Here is a 26,588-nt window from a genome sequence, read left to right as displayed (position 1 = left end):
GTCTTACTACATGTGTCAGGACTTAGTCTCTTACTCACATTAGCATCCTAATGCAGTGTTTATAAATATACACACACCAAATGGTATGATACTGAGCTAGCTACCTGTCATAAGACAATCGAAGAAATGGAACTCTGACAAGCATATAATTATAAGTTAAAATAGTCAGTGGCTGTGCATTTATTATTTCAGCCAAGACCGTACACAATAAGAAGAATCATATACAGATTTTCCATGAGTGTATGGACTACAACATTGGCTCACTGGTGCACAGTAGTATAAATGATAATATAATGCTACATACAATATAGTTTGTGCAGCTAGAGTTTGTTGTTCATGTGAGTATTGTATTCATTGAGTATAACACAGTGAAGAAATCTATGTTGACATGAATGCATGACTTCCCACAAACAATATGTGTTATTAACACTTTACAGGTACTGTGTATAGCTGCAATGCCTATTGTAAACCATGGGTTATCAACAGCATGAAGCCATGTTGTTTACACAATGTGGTCAGACAATTATGGCACTCACGAATTCGTTAAAGTATAAGAAAAAAATTGGAATTTTAAAATTAGATTAGGGACAGTGTATAATGCTGCAATAAAAAGTACTGAAATTGTAGCACAGTAGGGATAATCACTTCTTATTGTTTTACAGTATTTGGACATTACGTACTACTCCGATCCAGCTTGTTTCAGTACTTTTTATTGTAGCATTATACACTGTCCCTAATCTAATTTTAAAATTCCAATTTTTTTTCTTATACTTGTTTGTGAAGTTTTTTTGCAAGCTCATGACCACTAAATATCTGCTGAGTTACTCACAGCACTATTATACTAGATTATATGACTCATACAATAACAACTGATCAGTGGGCGTCGCTCTACATAAGCCTGCAGACAATAATGGACGTAGATTCGTGCATATCTACATGGGCGTGGCTACCATATGTCTACAGACAGTAATTTACGTAAGTGGGCGTGTATTCGTGCATACCTACACACTGATGAATGGACGTGGCTACCATATGTCTACAGACTGTAATTTACGTAAGTGGGTGTGGCTCACGAAAGAAGCAGAGCTACGCTATGACGTGTGGTAACACGTCCACATTTAGCACGTGGGGTCAGACCCGAATAATCTGTCAAGCAGGACCTGGATGACCCGACTCAGTTTAACATTGTTACTAAATAAACTGTATTTCATTGACTCACACATTGCTATATAGTTCGCCGTGAGTTGGTCTCTGATCGATATCAACAGCGAGTCTGATGTACGCGTGTGTTTTTGGTACAACCGACGACCACGTGTATTCGAATAATTTGATGCAATATACACTGGTATGGAAGCCGTACTGTAGTGTATTAACACTCAGCGGTAGAACCTTGACTGATGGCCATGGTAAAGAAAGATAAAAGGTAAGACAATAGCGCAAGCATTGTATGTTTATCAATACAGCAAAGGCTTTTTCTTAAGCGATCTAGAAACGTTTCTGCGAAAGAATTAGGGCTGTAGCCAGTTTTCCGCTACGCTTGACTGAAGGCGTCAGGCAGGCAGGCAGTAGAAAATTCCAGACTAAATTTATTTTTAAATTCTGTAGCAACTTTACGGAAACGTTTCGGGTCGATCTGAACACACTTTTGGGCTTGGTTTTACCCAACCAATATTGTCATGTCGTTGTGAGGAAAAATCGTGGCAGGTTTTTGGGTTATATTATATCACGGATCGCCCCCACACCTTCGATGTCCCTAATATACAGTACTACAGGCCTGCCAACTCTCACGGGTTTACCGTGAGTCTCACGGTTTCACTACCCTGCTCAAGGGCAGTAGATCGAATCTCACGGTTTTTGAGAAAAGTTGAGACCTTTTTTTTTTTTTTTTTTTTTTTTTTGGTCTCAGCATAGCATCTACCAGTTTTTTTTTTTACTACACACTGCAATACTACAATAAAGGTACAGAAATCTCAAGATTTTTTTACTTTCCAGGTTGGCAGGCCTGGTACTATCGTACTGTATGATATAATATAACATAGGGTCTTTAAGTGCATGACAATGTTGTGATCACATGTGCAAATTCTATAAAACTTCCAAAGCTTTATCACGTAAATAGAATCATAGTGAAATTGCCTGTTGCCATCAATCAGTATGTGATCAAAATCCAATAGCATTGTCTCAGTAAATCATTGTATATACAAAGAAGGTGTGAGATAAGTGAATTGATTGCTGGGAAGCACACACAAAACAACTATATACACAATACATTAGGGAGAGTGGACAGCCTTAATGATGATCACACCCCTAAAAGGGTGGAACATAAGGCCCCTTTCTCCTTCTAAGGACTGCATGATAGTGATTAGATTATGAAGAGTGTAGAACACATGCAGCTGCAGGATAACAACCCAGTATCACCACACATAAGGTGTATACAATATATTGCTAACATGATGAAGAGTATCCTTATACTTAATGGCTTGTCGGTGATTGAAGATAATGAGCTCTCACATACATGAGTATCACTATTTGTGATATGAGATAAGCACAGGGTAGAGCCAACAAAATATTTGTGTAGAGAACAACATTTGCAGAAAAATGATATGATGGATTGTTGCAACTGAGTGACAGTCATCAACTGGACTACAAACTTTTGCTTTCCTTTCCAGTAAACATGCCAGTAGATCTGTTTTTAAGATGAAAAATACTCCTATCACTGTTACTACCACACAGCATCTTATATAGTATATGTATGCGAGCCTGTTGAGCAACACATTGCAAGCATGCCAAAAATGCATAATAGCAAGTACACCTGCTCCACTTAAACAACACCTAATAGCAAGCATGCCAGTTGAGTAATGCATAATGGTAAACAAGTTGAGTAACACATACTGGCATACATACCAGTCACCGTCTTGAGTAAAGAATGCTGGCCAGCGTGCCAGTCCCTCATGCAGACTCTTCTCTTGTGTAACACATAAAGGCAAGTGTATCAGTCTCTTATAAGTACGTAACACATAATGGCAAGTGTGCCAGTCCTTGTGGGACACATAATGGCAAATGTACCAGTTTCTGAAATAAGTAACACATAATGGTAAGCGTGCCAGCCCCTCTTGTGAAACATATAATGGCAAGCGTGCCAGTCCCTGTTGAGTAACACATAATTGCAAGTGTACTGGCCTCTTATAAGTAACACATAATGACAAGCGTGCCAGCCCCTCTTGTGTAACATATAATGGCCAATGTATCAGTCTCTTATTAAGTAACGTATAATGAATAGTGTGCCAGCCCCTCTTGTGTAACATGTAATGGCAAGTGTACCGGCCTCTTATAAGTAACACATAATGGCAAGTGTGCCAGCCCTTCTTGTGTAACACGTAATGGCAAGTGTACCGTCCTCTTATAAGTAACACATACTGGAAAGCGTGCCAGCCCCTCTTGAGCAACATATATGTTCCAGTACCACTTGAGTCATAACAGAAAATGTCATAATAGCAGGTGTGCCAGTCTCTCTTGAATAACAAATGGCCAGTCTCTCTTGAATAACAAATGGCCAGTCCCACTTGAGTAATACATAACGGCAAGTGTACCAGTTAATGAGCTGTCATAGTTGAAGATGACGAGCTATCATATATACAAACACCACAATGTGTAGGAGCACATCATGATATATAAAAGGGTTGAGTTGTAGGTACAGTGGACCCTCAATTATCCAGCCAGCAATTATCCGAATTTTCAGACTGTGGAGGTGACTGTTCTATTAGAGTATTTTGTCTAGTCAGTGGAGACATTTCTATTACTTCTAGCTAGTACTATGATTGAGTGGAGGTTTGAGTTTCAAAGGTTGGGCCTAACACTGCTGAACACAGTTAGGAGATGGCAAAACTGGGCCACACTATTGGACAACACACAGTGGCAAGCATGTCAGTCCATCTTATGTAACATCCAGTAACCAATGCATAATGGCATGTGTACCTGATCCTTTTGAGTAACATATATGGTGGCGAACATGCCAGTCCCTTTTCTGTAATACATATTAATGGCAAGCATGCTGGTCCCGCAAGCGTGCCAAGTCCCATTTGAGTAACACCTAACACTTGAATAATAGATAGTACACAATATACCAGTAATTCTAAGAACAGCTAGTGCGCTGACCCTCTTAAAAAACACAATACCTCGATAGAAAGAAGAGAACAGCCATACAATAGTCGCACCTCCAATGGACAGTGGTACACAAAGTTCTTTTCTCATTCCTTCTTCCTCTTCAATCAAGTGGAGTTTCAGAAACAGTAATATGAGTAAGCTGCAGTTGATAGCATGATAAATTGATCCATCTCTGATTGGTCTTGCATAGCAACTGAAGTCTAGATTGCTGAAAAAGCATTTATACAAATATTAAGCTGTATAGCTATGAACATCCCATTCTAGTTGTAATTGAACGTTACTTTCCACCAGAGTGCTCTTGTTTGAATCTTCTCCCACATTAAATGGCAAATATCCATTGGCTTCCCACTGTAATATCAGGAAAGTATAGTTTCCATGTTTGTGAGTTATTCCAACAGGTTGTCACAGTCAATGCGAAGTAGCTATATAACCCCTCGAGGTGCCGCCCAAATTTCTACATTGGACCATAGATACAGTATACCAACAGGGATTGGAAACGGAAGTAACTCACGTGATATCTCTGTACAAACTCTCAATATGACGTAACAGACGTGAAATACCATCTGTGTCTCGAGCGCGAGTGACCGTCACCATAGATACCAGTGCAGCGCGGATTCGTTAGAAGCCACTTTTGTGCACGTTGTAGAAGAATTACAGCCTAAGCGTTGCGACAATTGGACTAATTACTGTTCTACTCGAGGGCGAAATTACCTGCGCGTGTTCTAGTACACGAGTGATTTGAAACAATCATTGACACTCACTTCTGTGGTAAGCTTAATGTAACCCAGCAGTGCTTCTAGCAGTTGTGTTATTTTGCAAGCCTACCAGTAAGAGCAGTTAGAAAAGTGTTATGTTTTCTGGTGTTTACATCGTCAGTGCCGTGTAAATAGCTTATTGAAATTACTATTCGTGTTACCATACTGGACATTTTAATAATTTTACAATTTACACTTGTGTTATTTTGGAGGACACATCAGTAACTTTGTGTACCAATATACCATGTCATTAGTTACTAGTACATTAGTAGAGTGTAACGTGAATATTAGATTGTTCTGAAACCAATCCTACAGGAAATGGGAGGTACAAAGATGGAATCCATACCTATACACAATATTGCTGAATAACCACTGTTAGCACTGAAGAATCTGAGAGTTGTTTACCATAAGGACAAAGAAGAACAGTGCACCGATGTGAGAAGCACAGCTCAAGACCATCAGAAACAAGTTGACATCATATTGCTTGATTTTGCTAAAGCTTTTGACACAGTTCCACACCAGCGATTACTTACGAAATTACAATACTATATGGCATTAGGAACAATACATATAACTGGATCAAAACATGGTTAACTGATCAGACACAATGTGTACTTCTTAATGGCAAATCCTCAACCCCAGTAACAGTTACATCAGGGGTACCACAAGGAACAGTACTTGGTCCTCTGATGTTCTTGTTGTATATTAATGACATTACCAGAAGTATTTTATCTCCACTACGGCTGTTTGCTGATGACTGCTTGTTTTATAGAGTAATTGATTCCCCGAATGATGCTTCCATCCTTCAGCAAGATCTTGACAGACTATCAGAATGGGTACACATATGGCAACTTAGGTTTAATGTATCCAAATGTTTTGTAATAACATGCACCAGATCTCAGTCACCTATCATTCACAACTATGATCTGAACAACCATACCTTAACAATTACTGATAGGCATACATACCTCAGAGTACTCTTGGACAAACATTTATCTTGGTCACCTCATGTATCCAAAATATCAGGAAAAGCATCCAGAACATTAAACTTTCTTAAGAGAAACCTAAGCAATTGTTCTACACAAGTGAAAGCAGCAGCATATTTAGCAATGGTAAGACCACAACTGGAATATGCTTCAGTAGTATGGGACCCTATTTATAACAGTGATGTACATAAACTTGAAAATATTCAAAGAAGAGCAGCAAGGTGGGTATTTAAAGATTACAGTAGATCCAGTTCAGTTACTTCCATGCTCCAACATCTCTCCTGGCCTGAACTTAAAACTCGACGCAAGATATCCAGACTGCAGACATTTTACAAAGCACTTCACAACCAAATTCCCTTATCTATTCCATCCAATTATCTCCCAATGACCAGAGAAACCAGGCAATATCACCAGTACCATTTCATACTCCCTACAACATCTACTACAGCTTACCAAAAAGTTTTTTCTCCAGAACAGCTCAAGACTGGAACTCGTTGCCACAACTCCTAATTGATTTAAATGACTGACTCTTTCTCAGTTAATGTTTCTAATTATTGTAGTAATGTACATGTGTGATTTTTTTTCCTGAGCGCATCAGCAGTGCTGGCTGCTCAGTAATAATAAATAAATAATAAATAGATTCACTACCAATATCTTCTGGTAAATGATACTTCCGTGTTAATGTATTGACGACATGGCTTCAAGTTCACTATCTGAACACTTGGATTGTTCTGCACATACATATACTGGAATATAATTGTTGCTGAATGTGACTTGGTAACTGGTTATATTTGTTTGTTTGCTTTTCTTCCTTTACGTTTTGTTATCTTGTGTAGTGTTGCAAAATTAATGTTAGCTATTCAGTATTTGTTGTACTATTATAGCAATGAGCATGCACATTATCAGTTGGTCACTATAGCTTTAAATTGTGTTATATATAGCTGGTACCAGCTCTGTTGAATGTGTTGCATAGACAAGCTGGCATGAAGGGTGCATGTGGGTTGTATGAAACCGGAGTCGTTATTATTTTATTATTATTAAAGCTTTACAGTGGCCAATTGAAGGTCTGACAGCAACATGTGCTGCAGCCTTTGGATTAACCGTGCTACCAGCTGGCTGTATGGGATTTCTAAACCCTTGCAAAAACGCTTCCAAATATCAGGCAACGTGTGGAGTCTTTTACGGTGGAATTCACACCAGAGTTTCTCTTTCTTTGTGGAGGTGGACTTGTAGTACTCCCTCAAAATTTCGAATATTTCCTTAAGTGACATCACTAGCTCTTCGCTGAATTCGTCAAAAGCGTCTCCGTTCGTATATGGTGCAAAATTGCTTCAACAAACTTTCTACCACTCTCCATCTGGGAAGATCACAAAACTCACCTATAAAGCTACGGACAATTCCACTCGCCATTACTACTGAGTTACGGATGAAAGTTTACGTCATGCGAGACACGGATATGTTTGTGCGCGAGTCTCCGTTTCCAATCCCTGTTGGTATACTGTATCTATGATTGGACCCACCAGTACAAGTTAGTCTCATACCCAGACCGCTTTTTTCTTTGTGTGGGGCCCCGCCCCCAAAACAAAAAGGAAAAAAAGAAGCGGTCTGGGCACGAGACTAAGTACAAGGTACAAGTAGGTAAGCATACACCAGTAGACCATTGGACCATTAGCGTGCACCATTGGACCCGCCAGTAGGCAAGCGTGCACCCACGCCAAACTCTAACAAATATATACCATGTTAACTACAGTACCTACCTAGGTGTCCGTGGGCTTGTGAGTTAGTTACGTGAGTAACAAACTCAAGTCCGGTCCGCGTTTGCGCTGTCCCGGCGCTTTTTCTAGTTTAAACACCTCCGCCCAAGTCCAGGAGTCGTTCTGCTGGCGAAGAAAAGTAGGAAGGTCCTAAAACATTCGTAGTTCTTGACTGAAAAGCAGCTTCCCAGCTCACAACAGCTTATCTGTTGAACGTCACTAAGTAACCAGTTGGCGGGCGCCTCAACCTACCGTACCATCACAGCCATTTCTTGGCCGCCACCTTGGATTTCACCCATGATATATCGTGATAGTAAAATTTCAATACCGTCCAGCCCTGGTTGTAGACCCATAGTTGACTAATGATATTCCCGCCCACACTATGTTGGTACACGTGACTGCACCTGAAAAGAGTCTAACTTATATGAAGCGCATCACTGATGGACCATGAGCATCGAAGTCATACCTTGTTAGCTCTTCCAACAAAATTGTTGGTTTATATAATATCGCTTGTAACATCACTACGTGAAAGAGTAAAATTGCGATACGTTTCACGAAGGTTACAATGTGCTTGCGAAACACCGTCGCTGTGGAGGGAGTTTGTGTGGCCATACTACCACACTGAGGATGAAGGTTGTGTGAATAGCGTGTTGAAGGTGTGTGGAGAACACGTGAAACAGCTATCCTTCCCTGACATGAAGATGCCAACCTCACAACTACTGAGTACGATGGCTTATTGTTGCAATACGGTCTCACTTCGCCTACCATCAACCGCATTAAACTCTGAACTGCTAGATGACATTTTTACCTGCATGGGGCACTTACAAACTTTGGACATTCGGTGGGACAGGCGCATGGAGCAATTACTCGAGGCAATTAACCACAAATGCATAGATATGAAGGAGCTTACTATCAGAGATTCATTTATGATACATGCCTCTTACAGGAGCTGGAGACATTGAACTGTGGGTAAAGTACTGGATGGAAACAGGATTCATACCACATAAAATAAACTTTGTCTTCGGTATTGATAACAAAGTGACAAATTTATTGTTGATAGAATCTCACAAATCAATGTCTAATTTAATGTGTGGCTGTGGTATACTAAAGTTTTACAACACTTTTAAAGTGCCAATGGATCTTGTCCCTGTGTTCCCTGTATTTCAAGTAGAGATTGGTCAAACGGCCACTCTTCCACTGGTCAATGATTGTATTTGGGGATATTCAGAACCAGATTTGTTGCTATTAGCTGACTGCACTCGTAACAATCAGGTGATATACAAAGCATCACTACGACGATTTCTGTCAGTACAGTTGAATCGTACATTTACTGATTTTGCATTGGTAACTGAATTTGATACTTCATATTGTAATTTGTACTCAGACCATTTAAAACGACTAGCTATTGCCTGTCCCAACCTTCAGCGACTCAATTTGAGACAAAACGAACATTGTTTGAAAAAGTTACAAGGACTATGTACCATAGCCAGAACTTGTCTCAGTCTGCAAGGACTAAACTTGAAGGAGGTGTCAGCTGAAGATGTGGAGGATCAGATAGAATTGTGGGTAATATTGAGTAACATGAAATTGACCCACCTTGCAGTAGATGTGTGCATATTGTTGTCATCTATAGAAGAAAATAAAACAGAGCTGGCAGGCTTATTTCAAAAATGTCAAAGTCTGCAAGTGTTGGAGACTTCTGTTAGCTCCTGTAATAGTTGTGCATCAACTTTTCTTAACAATAGTTTATCAGTAGTATCCCATTTCCAAGCACTTATATATTATATGTATTCGGAAGCTCATAATCAGATTCACTACTGTGCTACTGCTCTGCATGACATAGTGACAAGCTGTAAGCAGCTTAAATGCTTGCTTTTTCAGGAAAAATATAGTAGTATACGTCGTCATCATCTCACAGTAAGCAACTGCAGTACTTTAGAACAGTTGTCTATTTACTCTAGTAACTTTGATGTGCCTACAGACTTTATGGCCTCAATATCATCTCATGGTGGACTGGTACATGTAAAGATGCAAGTGAAATCAGTGACCAGTGAAGGTATTGCTGTGCTGGTAACAAACTCTCCTAATCTACTGACATTTCATGCCTTTGTCGATGATGATTCACATCTTGAACAGAGTCTTAAAGTCAAAATGCCTGATCGAAAACTATTTAAATGTGGGGATTACAAAGTGGCAGAAAGATTTAGTGGTATATCTTTACAGCAAATCTATGAGCCATGTTCAGAGTCTGCTGATCTAGAATTATTTTGGTGGTAACTGAAACAGTGCATGCCAAGAACACAGTTGCTTGGTTAAAGTATGGACAGATATTTACATGTATTTATTCGCGTAAGATTTGTGAGTTTTTATGATTGAGCCACTATGTAGTGTATACTAGTTTTGTTCTATAATCCATGTCAATCTCATGTAGTAGTTATCACAATTGATATCTATTTTTTTGGATACCGCTGCTATGTAAATATCTGTTAACATACCTACAGTGATAAAATTAATGCTGGAGCAGGATTTGTAATGTAATGAGATCCGGCAGTCAAACCATAATTATTATTGTTAAGGATCTGCCCGAACTACATCATGTTAGGTTATTTATTACCTACTAATCTTCAGATTTTTATCTAACTAGCTTATTATATTGCAAGGAGTATATATAGTATTCTCTATATTTATACCATGCCAGTTCTTACCACAACTTGCATGCAGGTTTTAATAATTATGATAGTGATTATTATAAGCACTCAGGGTAAGACCATGCATTCTTACCAAGGCTGTATCCTATCAGCATCAGCAAACACTTTGAAAGTACAAAAGTGCAGTGTATCAGACTAGAGCGGTGAACATTGCTACTGTTGAAAGAAACATAATATCATAGTAGATCAGTATAGTATTTTTGTGCTTATTGTTCAATATATACTAGCTATAACAGTCTGTATAATCAGCACTATAAATGTGCTTTGTTAGGTTAACTGGATTTTTGACAGCTAGTTGAATAGAATTGTTTTTCATGTGCTAGTGCTTCATAGAACTCAATTGTGTTGTCAGCCCCTCATAACACATTTCAAATAAATTGTGTATATTATATATGCATGTACTGTGGATAAATAATCATAGTATGCAAACTATAGCCATGCAAGCACAATTGTTATACTATAGAGTATACCTATGCTGACACATGGAGCAGCTCAAATGCTCAAATAGAATGCATACATATAGCGGCAAAATACTGTCCCCATACCTAAAATATTATACACAGAGTCTTGGTTTTGACTATATATTATACCAGCAATGACTAGCTAAAATACTATGTGATATATAGAAGAAATAGCACACTGGATGTTTTTTTTTGAATGGCTTTGAACCACACATGCTGCATGTATCAATCTATAATGCCACTTTTTCCACTGAACTCATCTTTTAACTTGTTCAACTAGTTTGGGAGTTATACATAGAGATCAACTGCAGTCACAATGCCTTTGCAACAGTTAGTGTATTCTGATAAGCTGTTGGTATATATGTTAGTCACTTTGGTAAATTCTCTAGTGTGATTCATCTGTGTACCATCACCTATTTGATATGTTGGTGTATAGCTGGGATTACAGTTACATACCTCCATGTGTGCACGGTTGTTTGCACAGAGAGGGATTATCTGCACGGATTTAAGGCAGAAACCTTTGTAAAGTACCCCATGTGTTGTCATTCAAATTGAGTATAAAACCTGTGTTGTCACCAAAAGGCTTAAGGCCTGTGTTTCCCATATACAAAGTTACAGACATAACTAACAAAAAACAAAAGCACAAAATTAATAACAACATTAAAGATGGTAGGCAAAATAGTGTGATACCAGCATAGGGGATATGGTTCCAAAGGAAAATACTATTCATAAAACTGAATGAAAATCTGTAACAATTAATGGTGGAGCTCAATGGAATTAAAGAGGTTAGGGAGCGGCTTCTATAGTAGGTAGATTCCGGTAATGATAAAGATTTGTGTTTATTAATTATATTTAGAATGAGCACTATTCCAGATATGTTTTTAAGACACTGAAACCTCCTAACCACTCCCATTGACGGAAGCCTTCTGTCCTTCAGACTCATGCAAGTCTTGTATAAATGTCGTATAAATGTATAATGGCCATGTTACCTGCATGTGTGTGGTCTTTGTTGTATGATAGGTTACCATAATGAGGGGTAGGGTGTATACATAGAGCAAATGTGTATCCATGGTGATGAAAAACTCACACCTTATTCATATGACTTCCTTAGTGTCCTAACTGATAATAGCTAAAGCCTCAACCATGTTTTAGTAAAATTGCATGGCTGGCTAGCTAGCTAGCTACCTGTATAGAAAGGCCCCTGTATTGGGAAATTTATAGAGCAGTCCACAAGTCTAGTGTAGCCAGCTGCTAGTTAATTGTATTAAATGTACAAGTTCCACTGTTCCATAGAGTTGGGTTGGGGGAAGCACATATCTTCTCATTCAATGCCCCAGTTTTTTTGTATACATTAATGAGCAACTTGATGGGTAGTCATTGGAACCATACGTGTATATCATCAGGTAGAGTGGATCACAGAACTAGCTTTCTACTCGCTGTAGTTACCTGTCTCTGTGCCTACTTTATGATGTAATCATTAAACACCAGTCCACCAGTCGTTATCATTACTGGAATCTATTCAACTAGAAGCTACTCACTCTGTTCAATTCCATTAAGTTCCAGCATTATAAACATACATACATATATATAAATATTATAGAGACAGGCCAAATTTACAATAAGGCATGCAACGCTACCCAGTGGCTAGAAAGTTGGGCCCAATAATTTGGTTGTGCATTCTACCATATAGCAGTATGCTCCATGCAGCACCCTCATTTTACTACACTTGCAAGGTGTATTGTGTAGTCACGTGAGCTGCTGCTTTATATATTGAATATTCATTTTTTTTTAAATCAGCTATGTTTAACCACATGAATACCTTAAAATTCCACTTCCAGACATTAATATAGTTTTCACAATTCCCTGGGGGGAAAGACCCCTCCCCCATGTATATTTGCTCACCCACTACTACCTACATAATTTTGGTCACTCCCAACTTTAACAACTTTCTATCTCCTGTGCACCATTGTGAGGCAGCATGTCACAACAGTTATTTGGTGGTAACACACAAACTTATAAGATAGATATACCCCAATAGAGCAGAACTACTTTAATAAAACATTCAGCGGACACATATTCTGCTATTCATGCATTCAAATCTGATGTATGTATCTGTATAGTGCCATAGGAGTAGCTGTCGGGGTAGATATCTTATTCAAGCAGGGCTACATCTCTCAAGTGCTTAGGTGTTGTTGTAGACACTAGCATATTTCACATGTTTCTGCTATGCATGCAAATGTTGTATGGAATCCCCTAAATCACTTTTGCACTGGAGAAAATACAAAATCGTGCATGGCCCATTGAGTTTGTGGAAGCAGATTTTGTTCTTGCACTTTCAAATGGCCAATTATAACTTTAGAATGTTGTAAAAGTTGTTTTGGCCATCACTCTCCAACCAACAGAAATATACTTTGGTGTATATGATATCATACCTTTTAGTGATTATTTTACTTTCTCCAACTACAGATCTCTCTCACTGTCTTTGAGTTTTCCATAAATTCTTATTGGTATTAAATAGGATCTTTTTTGTGGAGTCTCTATACAACCCATTCAGCACTTCATCTACTTCCCAATCCATGCATTCAGCTAGATTGTGCCTGTTTTTGACTGTTCATATTATGTTATTTTGCTTGTACAGATCATTACCTAAAATTTATGCTGTCAGTAATGTAATTGTCTTTGCAATGTAGCTTGCTAAAATTTTTTTCTTGTTTTTGTATCATATCCTCATAGGCCTTCATGTTGTGGCCTCAAGCTGCCAGTACCTTACCAAAATTATATGTTTTTAATTGGATCACATCTGACCATTGGTTGCATCACCATACCAGATGGTATCTCTGGGTCACCATAATATACCATCCTGTGGACAGACAAAAGAAACTCTGCCCAATACGATGGAATGGTTGCCATCACTAATGTAGCATTAGCTCAAGAGAGAAAAAGACACTTAATATTATTTTATGATGCACACTCGGTTTACAAAGTCATTAACAGTCCACTGTATCTTTACCAGAATGTGCTATTGTAAACTCACTTTGGACCTAGAAGGCACGCTGAGAAGAAGTTTTAGAGTAAAACAGGAGAAGAATAAAATTCCATGGCACGCAAGCTATAATTATATTCTTTTGCATAGCCTCAATTTTTCACAGCATACATACATGTATGATTGTCGTCTTCTATTGCCCATTGGTCTTTTATGCTTTCTTTGTACTTCAAGACAGTGTGAATGATTCCCAGCTTGGTTTTGGTGTCAATATAGTCCTTCAAATTAACTCCAATGGGGGCAAGAGAAGGGCCATATGCTATATACACCTAACTATATTCATACACGTTTACCTAACATCTTGAATTGACATTAGTGGAATGAGCTATTAATCCCACAATGCACCTACACTATAAAACACATCAGTTACAGAATCGTTAGTATACTAGCTACTAATCTTTACTTAGTTTTTCAGTAGCCGGACTAGGTCTGGCATATCATATGTATGAGATGACAATTCTAAGGGTGACCCTACCCACTGGGAAAAGTTGTATAGCATAGATTAACTGGCATTATTAGTTTAATGCCATAAGCAGCATCAATGTTGTATTTTTAACTCTCTTATAGATTCAGTGCTTCTGGTGCATTCTGAGTTATACTTGAGAATACATCAGTGCTGCTCCAGACATTTTAGACTCTCGTAAATTGCTTCTGATGCATCATGAGGCACATTATATTTAAGAAGAGGGGAGGAGGGTGAAAATTTGCCTAGCAGGAATTTGAAAGAGAAATGTGTGATGTGATCAATCATATTCACAAAAGGACTATGTATTTGCTGGAGGCTTAATTATCATGTTGCAGGGTTCATTCAATTCAGAAAGACTGTTATATTTTTACCATTTGCCAGTTCTTTTAATCCCGGTTTCTTGCAGATACCTAGAGTAGTTGGGTAGTGATTACTAAACATTCAGGGTAAGACTCCTCACTATAACAGCCAAGCATCAGCCAAGACTATAATATCCTCTCTACAGAACTGTCTGCACACATGCACTCTAATAGTTTACAAATGAGCCTGGTCTCCTGTATATTTCCATCCAGCTTAAACTATTCAACATTGATGATACATCCTTGACGCAAATCATCTCGAAATGCCCCTCCAATTGTTGTTGTACTGTTGCAGACATTCCACCATGTGTAAGGATGAAGGGTGCATATGCAGGTGTGTAACTCTCAGTCTGACCAATGTCTATGGTAACAGAGAAGTTTGCAATATAACCACAAGGCCAACAATCAGTACATTAGTTGAGTGCTCCATTTTATTAGATGCAACTTGTGTTGCATTTCAAATCATAAATTAAATTTATTTTATATATGTACAGATCGAGTTGATCCTAATTATTTAAGCAGCCAAGCACAGTTATTGTTGCTACAATTATTATACTGACAAAGAACACAGCCAAATATTCTAATAGAACATACACCTTCTTTAATCAATAAGAATTTTAAAGTGTCAGGACAAATTTCCTGACAAACTTGCAGTTGACTGGGCACGCTAGTACATTGCATAAAGACAAAAATGTGCTGCACTTTACTACCAAGCCGTGGCATAGCCCAAGTATTGTTTGTCACAGCCACATAACTGCTAAATAGTAGGGTTTCAGTACAGCAGCAGAGGGGTTGGCATTGGTATTTTGTAGCCCCTCTCGTGGTTTGCAAGAATGTAGCATCTCCTAGCAACCAATTGGTAGTTATAAATCCATTTAGTCAGAAAAAATGGGCAATTTGTCTGTCATTCAATTGTTATCACAAGCCCTGTTTAACAGATCTTTAATAGATCCCAGTGGCAATAAAATACTTGCCCATTCTCATAAAATTAATATTAGATAGCATCCTGGGAGTAATGATTCAATAATGATTTAGCTGAAATTTGAAACACAACATTATGAAAAATAGCACACTCTATTGTAAATGGCTTTAAACCACACATGTAAAAAGATTATAAATCAACTACGTGGTGCCAATCTATAATGCCACTTTTCCACTGAACTCTTCTTTAGCTTGTTCAATTAGTTTGGGAGTTACATACAGGTCAACTGCAGTTGCTGCCAATGCTTTTGCAGCAGTTAGTGTATTCTGATAAGCTTCTGGTATGTTAGCCACGCTGGTAAATTCTCTAGTGTGGTTCATCTGTGTACCATCACCTATTTGATACATTGGGTGTATAGCTGGGATTATATGGGACACGTTTCCCATGTCAGTGGACCCAACTGGTCTGGCAAGTTCGAAATATGTCAAACCCAACTGCTCAGAGTTTGTCTTGTACAAGGTGTTCACAACTTCATTGTAAAGCATGTTTTCATAAGATGGATAGGGTTCGTCTATATCAACGGTGCACCCTGTTGCTTTTGCTGCTGCTTCAAAGCAAGAAATCACTTTTGGTTTTAGTTCTGCTACTTCCTCTCTAGTTAGTGCTTGTACTCAGTATTCCATGACCGACTTTTCTGGAATAATGTTGGGCTTAGTACCTCCTTCACTGATAATTCCATGGATTCTGATTGTGGGTTTTAGTTGCTGTCATAATACAGAGATGTTGTTGTATGCCAACACTGCTGCATCTAAAGCATTTATACCTTCCCATGGAAATGCTGCTGCATGTGCTGCCTTACCATTAAATGTTACTCTGAATTTTATATTTGCTAGGAATACTGCTTTTAAGATATTATGTGGACAAGGATGAACCATCATAGCCACATCAATGTCATTAAAGGCACCTTCCTCAATCAACTTCACTTTACCACCTAGTCCTTCTTCAGCTGGAGATCCCATCACCGTTAATCTTCCCTTTGGTGCTCCATTTGCTTCCAGTGCTGCCTTAATTCCTAATCCAGCAGCTATTCCAGCCTCTGCTATCAGATTATGTCCACAAGCATGGCCTACCTCTGGTAACGCATCATATTCACATATAATACAGATGTTTGGTTTAGTTATATCTCCAAATGTCGCTCTAAACGCGGTCTTGATTCCCAAATAAGACCTTTCTACGGCAAATCCTTTCCTCTCTAAGAAATCAGTTAATAGCACGTGAGCCTTGTACTCTTCATATCCTAGTTCGGGATTGTTCCATATTTCTTCACCAACTTTATTCAGTTCTTGAGAACACTTCTCAATCTCTAGAATAACAACGCGCTTTAGTTCTGCGTCCATGAAAGATCAATATCGTTGCTGTGCATTATTTAACGTATACATAATAAAATTTTTGCACGATTACCGTTGACTTGTGTTTTCAAATTTGTAATTCTATTTAATTCCCACTGCACGTGGCTTGTAATTTCCTTCCTACTCTTTCTACTTTTATATATAGTAGAAGAAAGGCAACCGAGAGGGTACTTTGGTTTATTTAGTTATGAGCAGAGGTTTTCCGCAAAATGACTCAAGTCTAGAGCAGCAGGTGAGAGTGAAATACGATACGCGAAGAGAGTGATTTTTTTCTTTTCACAACAGTTTGCTGATCTGGGCTTGAATAAATCGTCTGATAGGAGACAGTTTCAGGATAATAAATCTTCGAGAGGTAATAGTGAAAGTTTTTTTTGTCAAGTGTGTCGAGCGTATTTTTTCGCATAGGAACGTACGTCCCGCCGCACTTAAGAAACAGACCAGGAGACCGCTCAGATTCTTACAAAGGAGGGGATGATTATGGTGAGTAACGTGTGTGTGTGTGTGTGTGTGTGTGTGTGTGGCTAGACCTTTTGTGAAAAGGTTACGTTGTCATGGATATTGCATGTTATTTGGTGACCACAGCACTTCTGTGTACTATTCTACATATTTGGTGATGATTTGTAATAATACTGTTCTTTTTAATGTGATTAAAGTGTGCAGAATTTATAGTACTGGTTAAAAAATTGCTTATTGGTTTTCATGACAAGGCGAATGATTGAACTGTTTTATGCCATTAGCTTGTGTCATCACTTATGCAGTGTTACTTTTAAATTGCACTTTTGTTTGTTTTGTGGAGTCATGGTACTGTGTAGCATATATTTGTGCCATGTAAACTTATAGAACAGTTGAATTGGTGACAATGAGCAGCAAAGGTTTGTCGAATTATTACTTATGCTGTATTAACTGATTAAAGCTTTCACTCACCATAACTGGCTGATTTGTGGAATCTGATGTCTATTCTGGTCACTGTTGGAGCATGCTTTTGGCCATAGTTTCCTGACCTGTGTTAAGCAGGAGACCTGTGCAATATCTGGATTTTGGTTTCAATATGATAAATTAGTAAAATGTGACCGGGCCTGCAATAATAGGGCATGTGGGCACATGATTTTTGCCTACTTTTTCACACTTTCATCACTCATAATGTCTTGTACCATTATGCTATGGCATTACAATTTTCATCTCTTAATAAGCATTTAATTGGCATCATGATGCAAGTTACAGAATGCAAATATACTATTCCAGTACTGAGATATGACCTGTAGATTGATGGGGTGTAGCTTGTGCCCACATGCCCTATTTTCGCAGGCCCAGTCACAAATATTGATTTTGATATTATTTTAATGATTGTATAGGAGTAATTACGTGGTTGGCTGATACTTATAAATAGTTTAAATCACTAAAAACTAGTGCAAAAGAAAGCCTAGAAAATTGGTAGGCAAGATTTTAAAATGACCAAAACTGAACTTCATTTCTAATGTGGTTGTGCAATCACCAAAAAGCTGTAACTATTGATAAGTATAGATAGCGAGAATAAGATAAATACCAATACCAGCCATTGCTATATATATATATAAAGAACTTTGCGTGGGAGGATCAAAGCAAAAAAAAGTGTTCTATATTTGCCATACAAGTACAAGTGTTCCATATTGGGCAGTTATGGAACACTCTAATAGATCACAGTTCTATATCAGGTAGTTATAGAACTGCCAGGTCTATTTTGTAGGCTAATAGCCTACTTTGAGTGAGTAATCACTCATTCTGGCCAGTACCAGCCAATCAACCATAGGCTGATAGCCTGTACTGCGCTGGCTGACCAGTCAGCCCAACCAGTAAGAGGAGAACCACTGGATTTAATTTATAGACACACTTGAAGATTTCGATGATGGTTACTAGACTCACAAAATGACTAATGCAGGAGCAACACAGACGAAACACAGGCACAATGCCTATTGTACCGATGATAACACTACTCCATGAGTTTCTAATTGTTTCATGTGTCTTGTGTGTATCTCAAGTTGACAGTTCTCTATACCAGATAAAGCACTGTCTTTTGCTCGTGCTGTTTCACCTTGCACTATATTTGTCTCTCGCTCACTCTTTTCGTGCTATATTTCCCATATAGCACTCGCGGCAGTGCTTTATCTAGTACACACACACACACACACATATATTATATATCAAAGTTTGATATGATATTGAAAATTATTGCACACGGCTAACCTGCAGTAGACAAACACATCGCTTTATAAACAAATGATACATTTTGGTTGTGATGGCTAATTTAGTCAGGTTACTGTATTATGCAGTGATCCTGGCTAGATGAGGTTGGGTGTGCTCAAAGCACCACCTAAATATATTGCCCATTTTTTATTTGGTATTTTGTGTAACCCTCAATATGTGCAATTTAGAATACAACAAGTTTGATACTGAAATTTGATTGGCTGAAAACGTGGTCTCTAAATCTCGTAGAGCCACGGTCATGTCTAATAGAGACCACGCTCTGAGGCGATACGAAACACGATAATTACGCGCCTGTAACATTGGAAACGCATGGGCGTTTAAATGGCTAGTAACAGCCGTACTGAATTAGAGGGAGGTGTAATGGGCTTGTTTATACTAATCAACACTACATTACTTGCTTACAAGCAGCTGTCGGGGCACAACAACAGCAACAATGAGTTGTAGTCCAGTCGTTGAGTCCAGTACTTCGATACATAGCACGCGCCTGTAACATTGGCAACGCATGGGCGTTTAAACGGGTAGCAACAGCCACGCTGAGGTCCCGCCATGTAGAGAGGTGTAGAGGGCTTGTTTCTAGTAATTAGCCATACATTTCCCATTTACAAGCAGCTGTCAACTCAAGGTACAATAACGAGTTGTAGTCTAAATAAGTTAGACGTCAAGAACCACTGGTTCTACGGGATTTAGAAAACTCGAAGGCCCTGGGCTGTAGCGCCCGAGCGCAGCGAGGGCGCTACTAAGGCCGTACGTACCATATATTGCCCATTTTTTATTTGGTATTTTGTGTAACCCTCAATATGTGCAATATAAAACTGACTTCACTGGAATTCATTAGATATTCAGATCGTAGCTTCATGTAAACTTCAAGGCAATGTACTTTGTAAAAAGTACTTGAGTTCTGTGTGAAATTATTAAGTTGTGGTTTGGTGTAGGCAACTTACCAGAGTCACCAGACTTGTTATGTACGTATTCTATGAACAGAACAATGATGCTTCACTGAGATGGACATAATAATTATTGTTACCCTCCTCAATAAAACAATTTTTTTAGTGGTACTTAAAGCATGTCCAACCTCCTCTGCATCATGACTGGACAGATGTTACTATGCTTCTAATACTGGCTGAACTTTAATACTCTACTTGGTAGTGTGAATTTACTGTTAATACTGTTCAGTACTCACTAAAATTGTTACCACAGGATATGAGAGAGAACACAGGAGAAGTTATGATGCTGGGGACCCTCCCCCACCCCAACCTTCCTTCAAACAAGGTTATGGTCGCTACGGTTCCTTTGATGGAGGCCGTGGTGGCGGTAGTGATCACCATAGCAGCAGTTACTATGGCGGCAGAGGTGGTGGTGGAGGGTTTGGAGGATATCACGGTGGCAGAAGGGCTTCTGAACCTGCCCCTTATTACCGCTATAACTCTGAACCATCATTTGGTCGATCCCAAGACTGTAAGTATAGTTTACTCTACGGTATATAGATTGTGTGGTTGTCTTGCAGGGGGTTACATCCCGCCTGAAGAATGGGTAAAGCCGCAGCCTAGAAATGAACGTGTAGAAAGGTAAGTTTGTGTGTGGTATGTGTCTCTGTCCATCTGTCTGTCTATCCATCTGTCAGTGTCCATGTCTACCAATACCACAGTATATAGAGTGTTTCAGGTATCTTTCTGTTAATGCTGTAACTTACAGGGAATTATTCTCTGGCACAAATACGGGGATTAATTTTGATAAATATGAAGACATACCAGTTGAAGCTACAGGAAGTAGTTGCCCTACATCAATTGAGAAGGTAAAATAGTGTATGTATTAAGTCCATTAGAATCAGTACACTGAGACCTGTGACTTCACTATATATAACCTGTATTGTTGTGCAAGAACTGTATCAGATCTGAATCATGTGGTAAACCAGCTGGAGTTATAAAAAAGAGTACTTGTTTGTATTAGCTATCAAAACATCACCTAAATATTTAGAGCAGGTCTCATTGTACCACACCATTGTCCATTGTTCTCCTGTGATGACTGTTTAGTCTGAGTAGCTCCTCAAGTGTTGAGGGCTGCACATTTGATGTTAGTAATATCAGAGGCTGTTACTGAGGAGAATGTTGTAGAACTAGTTATTGATAGACTTTTGTTGTGGTTGTGTTTATGATGTTTTATTTTGTTCAGTTTTCAGATATTGACCTAAGAGAGGTCCTTCAAGACAACATTAAGGTATGTACCTGCACAGTATACTAGACATAAATATATTATGCATGTGTGCGATACACACACGTGCCCATATACTACACACACATGTACACATCACATGCATACTCTATACATGTGCACACAGATACACACATACATGCCTAAGTATAGATTATTGGTATTGTTTTGCAGTTTACTAACTATATTAAGCCAACACCAGTTCAGAAGTATGCTGTTCCCATCATCCTAGCCACCAGAGACCTAATGGCTTGTGCTCAAACTGGTGAGTATGCCAGCAAATAATTTTAGATTCAAACTGGATGTAGTGTATACAATTTGTTTTATTGCCACTATCAGGTTCTGGGAAGACTGCTGCATTTCTGGTGCCTATAGTCAATGCTATGTTGAATGGTGGCTGTCCACGGGTGGAAGTCAGTTACTCCATTAAAAGTGCTTCATGCTTACATTGTTAACCTTACAGCCACGACTTCAACGACGCAACAAACAGTTCCCACTGGCTCTCATCCTTGCCCCAACCAGAGAGTTGTCATCACAGATTTATGATGAATCCAACAAGGTAATAATTCGGAGTATCATGTATTGTTGGTTGTGTCATAAGTGTTCATAGTTCACATATCGATCTCGCATTCGTCCGTGTGTGGTATATGGAGGTGCAGATGTTGGTAGTCAGTTGAGAGACTTGGAGAGGGGCTGTCATCTACTTGTGGCCACTCCTGGTCGTCTTGTAGATATGATGGAGCGAGGAAGAGTAGGACTGGACTACTGTCGGTGTGTGTGTGTTGTTGTTGTTGTTGTTGTTGTTGTTGTTGTTGTTTCCTTGAGCAAGATCTCGGTTTTCGCATTGCCAAATGTCACTTAAGATCAAGGTAGAATATAAAGTTCAGCCTTCATCCATGAGGCTTTGTACAACCTCCTCAGGTTATCCCTGAGTACAATTGGAGTGGTGCACAAGTAACCCAACGTTTTCTAATTTTTTTGGGAAGTAATAAGGCACCTGCTAAGGGTTTTGGCATTGTGTGTAGTGTGTACATATACCATAAAAGCAGAAAATTTGACAGGAAAATGTTTGGCTAATTGACAACATGTCTATTTGACCAATTTAATTTGACGGTTCTTGCTCGCATGGGCCCACGCTAATCACACATGCATTGCAAGAATAGTGATAGTCATGGCAAGTGATAGTCATGGCAGCTCTAGGGATAACTTCCAAGTATTATAGCTGCATTCAAGGCCAACCATGAGTACAACAATAGTTATCTGGAATACATCAGTAGGAGAGTTTGCAAACTGGGCATTAAACCTAACCATGCTGCCTAGCAGTATAAGCAGAAAAGTTTTAATTTTCAATATGGCCAGAGGCATCCACTAGTTGCTGGTATTTCTTTCTTTGAGCAAGGAACTTTACCCATAGTCTACCCAGTTGTATAATAGTGGCCTAGTTTCAACTTGGGAAAGCGAATTCCCAACTATCTTTATCGGCGGTGTTGGGATAGTTGTAGATCTTTGGGTTCCATGGCTGGGGGGGGGGATGTAATTAAATGTATGTGTCCGTGTAAGTTTATAATGTGTATTTACTGTAAGTGAGGGACATGCTATATTACTACTGTGTAGTGTGTGAACATGTGGTGCCTACTTAGTACATAGTGCATGTCTCATTCCTGATGTAGTTTCCTTGTACTGGATGAAGCAGACAGGATGCTGGACATGGGGTTTGAGCCACAGATCAGGAGGATTGTTGAACAGGACACCATGCCCAGGGTGGGCGATCGACAAACTATGATGTTCTCTGCCACCTTCCCTAAAGAGATACAGGTATGAGCTAGCACACTATACAGTGGATCCCATCATACAGTGCGATAGTACTGTACAGTAGGGTGTGGGTGTGGCCCATGAAAAAACATCACCCAAAAACAACCTCTTTTTTCCCTGATAACGATGAAGCAGTATTGGTTAGGTAAAACTAAGCCCAAACAAGCTTTCAGATTGACCCGAAACATTTTCAACAAGTTGCTATGAAATTTTAAGTTATTGAACAGAATTTTCTACTGACTTGAGTAACTGATGCCTTCAGACAAGCGTAACTCAATAATGGCTAAGGCTATGGGCTTGATTTTTTCACTGTTTGATGTCACATATGCCTTTTGGCATACTGCAGTACATACAATGCATTCTTCACAGACTTATCTCCTTTGTGTCCCATTCATCTTTGCTGACAGTGAAAGGTGTTGATTTGACAATAGCACATTATGGCTTCCATTTGTAATGGAAATCGTCTGTATTTTTCATAGTGGCTACTTTGATTGCAGAGGTTCTTTTCGAACAGTTCTTGATTTGTAATGCTGTGTAACGGGTTGAACATAGCTGACAACGAAGCGTAGTGGATACTTCACTTCAGACGATAATTTATAGCTGGGGTGTGACATGCCATTTCTTTCTTTTGATGTGGTATGCATGGGTTTACCATTTTATTTTACAAACAAGTTAACAAACAAGCACATAAAAATGGAATTTTCAACGACCATTGCACATTGATAAAAAGTACTGAAACAAGCTGGAGTAGTGCATGATATTAAATCACAGTAAAACAATAAGAAGTGTTATATCCCTACTGTGCTTTTTCATTATCTTGAGCACAGTAGGGATATAACACTTCTTATTGTTTTACTGTGATTTAATACCGTGCACTACTCCAGCTTGTTTCAGTACTTTTTATCGATGTGCTATGGTCCCCACTCTAGTTGAAAACTCAATCTTTTTTGTGTACTTGATATAAGTCCTCTCATTTTGCCATGTTAAATAAATGTACAGTATGTATATTCCTGGGAATTCTATGTGGAGTATATCCCATACAGTAACTATTATTTTTAGGTTTCACTCTTCAGGTTTTACTGCTGTATATTCTGTGCCTTATAGGCTTTGGCTCGTGATTTCCTCTCCAACTACATTTTCTTAGCAGTTGGTAAAGTTGGCTCCACTAGTGAGAACATCACACAGAAGATAGTCTGGGTGGACGAGCAGGACAAGAGGTCATTTCTTCTTGACCTCCTCAATGCTTCCAGTCGAGATTCCCTAACCTTGATCTTTGTTGAAACCAAGAAAGGAGCCGATTCTTTGGATTGCTTTCTCTACGAGCGTGAATATTCAGTGACCTGTATTCATGGTGATCGCAGCCAGCGAGACAGAGAATTAGCTCTATCCCAGTTTAAAAGAGGAGAATCGCCAATACTAGTAGCTACTGCTGTGAGTTTGTGTGTTGAGTTATAAACTCTGTATCCTGTACTGACTGTATATAGAAATATAGTGTACCAAGTTTGAGAGTATAAGAACTTCTGTAACCAGACCATTTATCTGACACAATACATAAGATGTACTGCAACTGTCAAACACATAGTTAGGCTTTTGATATGTTTAGTAGAACTGCACGTAGCTAACTAGTTTTCACAGCAAGAACTCGTAGTACAGTGGTCCCTCCAATGCCTCCATTATCCCGCCATCGATTATAAGTACACTGATGTTTCCATGGCAAGAAAACCAAAAATAAATAAATCTGGTCCAGTGAATGGATACACCCTGAGACCTGTACATGGAACTGTGCGTTAGTTATCTGGGAACAGTACTAGGACAAATTTTTCAGGTCGACATTACCTAGGTACATTGTAGTTGGTGTTTGTAACACTGAATGTAGAGGTGAGGATTACTGTATTGCATTACATTACAGGTTGCTGCTAGAGGTCTGGACATTCCCAACGTGAAGCACGTCATCAACTATGACCTACCTAGTGACATAGAAGAGTACATACATCGTATCGGCCGGACTGGCAGGGTGGGCAACTTGGGACTGGCTACCTCGTTCTTCAATGACAAGAACCGCAACATCGTGTGTGACCTGATGAGCCTGTTGATCGAGACCAAACAAGAACAGCCACCCTGGATGATCAGTATGTCCGAGTCTGTCAAACATAGTAACAGGACCAGACACTCATACAAGAAGTGAGTACTTCATCTAGCAATTATGAAAGTGTTGGGGGTGTGCATGCATGTGGGACACAGTCCTATTGTGTATCATTTGTTTCATTAACAGGTTTGGTGGTCATGATTATCGTCAACAACAACATCGAAGCCACTCCCCTGGTTATCACCATGGTGGAAGTTACCATGGTAACCACAATTATGGTGGAGGTGGTGGCAGTGGATCATCTGATTGGTGGAACTGAACTAACTATTTACCGTAGCCTTGAACTGATATTTTCTGTATTATTTTATTTACGATATATTGCATAGACAAAACATTGGCCATGGACCAGGGGACAATTGTATGTGGGACACCTGTCTATGTACACGCATCAATTGATGGTGAGATACCCAAATCTAAAAATTACAATTCGAGAAGGCATAAGGCTAAAGTGTGTCCATGTTTCTGGCATCACATAGTAGTTAAGGTGCCAAGAGCGTTCCCAATGGCTGGCACATGTCTCACAAAGAATCATTTTTCACTGGCTGTGTACTCAGTGCCTACTGAGTTATTGACAAAAGGGCTATCAATTAATGACCCAGTTGAATGAAATAATTTAATCAACTCTGCTGGGCAATTATACATGCTGAGTGGCATTTTGGTGTTGAATGTTATGGACCTGTGTCAAATATTCCAGCGTAATTATAAGCATAATAGGCTGGATGGAGTGTTAGTGTGATGTTGGCATATTAGGTGGATATTTTCAAACTATGGAGCTTAATTCCATGTGATACTCCACAGTCAGTGAAACTGCAAGAGCACTTCAAATTATACATAGCTCCTATTTGTACTGAAATACTCTAATAGAGCATTCACTGACCAAGTTGCTAACCTAGGTGGAGCATACTGGGAACACTGAAGAGTATAATAGGTGGGAAATTCCTTGAACCATTTTAGGCAAAATTTTGAGCATATTTGACTTAGGCTAGTTGAATACCGTTGGTATAGTAACATTATAATGTAACACTAAGAAGCACACTCTGCATACCATAGGCTAGGGGCTTGAATCTGGAAGCAATTTTAGTCATTCTAAACCGGACATAACTTTTTGAACCTTAATTGGCATCCTTTTGAGTCTTGAATTTTGATCATATAGTCAA

The 26,588-nt window shown here is 39.0% G+C and overlaps 2 protein-coding genes and 1 pseudogene across 2 annotated transcripts; 2 read left to right on the top strand and 1 right to left on the bottom strand.

Annotated features, from left to right (window-relative positions):
* Positions 1-1,356: 1,356 nt before the first annotated feature.
* Positions 1,357-10,119, top strand: LOC136240966 (uncharacterized). Its single transcript, XM_066032059.1, has 2 exons — positions 1,357-1,423; positions 8,603-10,119. Exon 2 carries the CDS (start codon positions 8,638-8,640, stop codon positions 9,931-9,933), a length of 1,296 nt encoding a protein of 431 aa, XP_065888131.1. The 5' UTR covers positions 1,357-1,423; positions 8,603-8,637; the 3' UTR covers positions 9,934-10,119.
* Positions 10,120-15,706: 5,587 nt separating this feature from the next.
* Positions 15,707-17,082, bottom strand: LOC136240287 (xaa-Arg dipeptidase-like; annotated as a pseudogene).
* Positions 17,083-17,094: 12 nt separating this feature from the next.
* LOC136240286 (putative ATP-dependent RNA helicase Pl10) lies at positions 17,095-25,763 on the top strand. The gene is made up of 15 exons (XM_066031229.1): positions 17,095-17,256; positions 17,310-17,376; positions 17,430-17,504; positions 20,463-20,720; positions 20,770-20,830; positions 20,958-21,057; positions 21,435-21,479; positions 21,648-21,738; positions 21,813-21,886; positions 21,937-22,032; positions 22,084-22,244; positions 23,144-23,288; positions 24,390-24,716; positions 25,195-25,466; positions 25,558-25,763. Exons 1-15 carry the CDS (start codon positions 17,212-17,214, stop codon positions 25,688-25,690), a joined length of 1,950 nt encoding a protein of 649 aa, XP_065887301.1. The 5' UTR covers positions 17,095-17,211; the 3' UTR covers positions 25,691-25,763.
* The last annotated feature ends 825 nt before the right edge of the window (positions 25,764-26,588 follow it).

The sequence above is a fragment of the Dysidea avara genome, chromosome 12 (assembly GCF_963678975.1).
Source record: "Dysidea avara chromosome 12, odDysAvar1.4, whole genome shotgun sequence".
In the NCBI taxonomy this organism is placed as follows: domain Eukaryota; kingdom Metazoa; phylum Porifera; class Demospongiae; order Dictyoceratida; family Dysideidae; genus Dysidea; species Dysidea avara.
This window is presented reverse-complemented; position numbering and strand designations above follow the sequence as displayed.

Excerpts from the sequence above, each read along its gene's own strand:
- LOC136240286 (XM_066031229.1), top strand. The coding sequence starts at position 17,212 with ATGAGCAGAGGTTTTCCGCAAAATGACTCAAGTCTAGAGCAGCAG. Across the intron at positions 17,257-17,309 it reads ACTCAAGTCTAGAGCAGCAG|TTTGCTGATCTGGGCTTGAA; the intron begins GTGAGAGTGAAA and ends TTTTCACAACAG. Across the intron at positions 22,245-23,143 it reads GTAGGACTGGACTACTGTCG|TTTCCTTGTACTGGATGAAG; the intron begins GTGTGTGTGTGT and ends TTCCTGATGTAG.
- LOC136240966 (XM_066032059.1), top strand. The coding sequence starts at position 8,638 with ATGGAAACAGGATTCATACCACATAAAATAAACTTTGTCTTCGGTATT.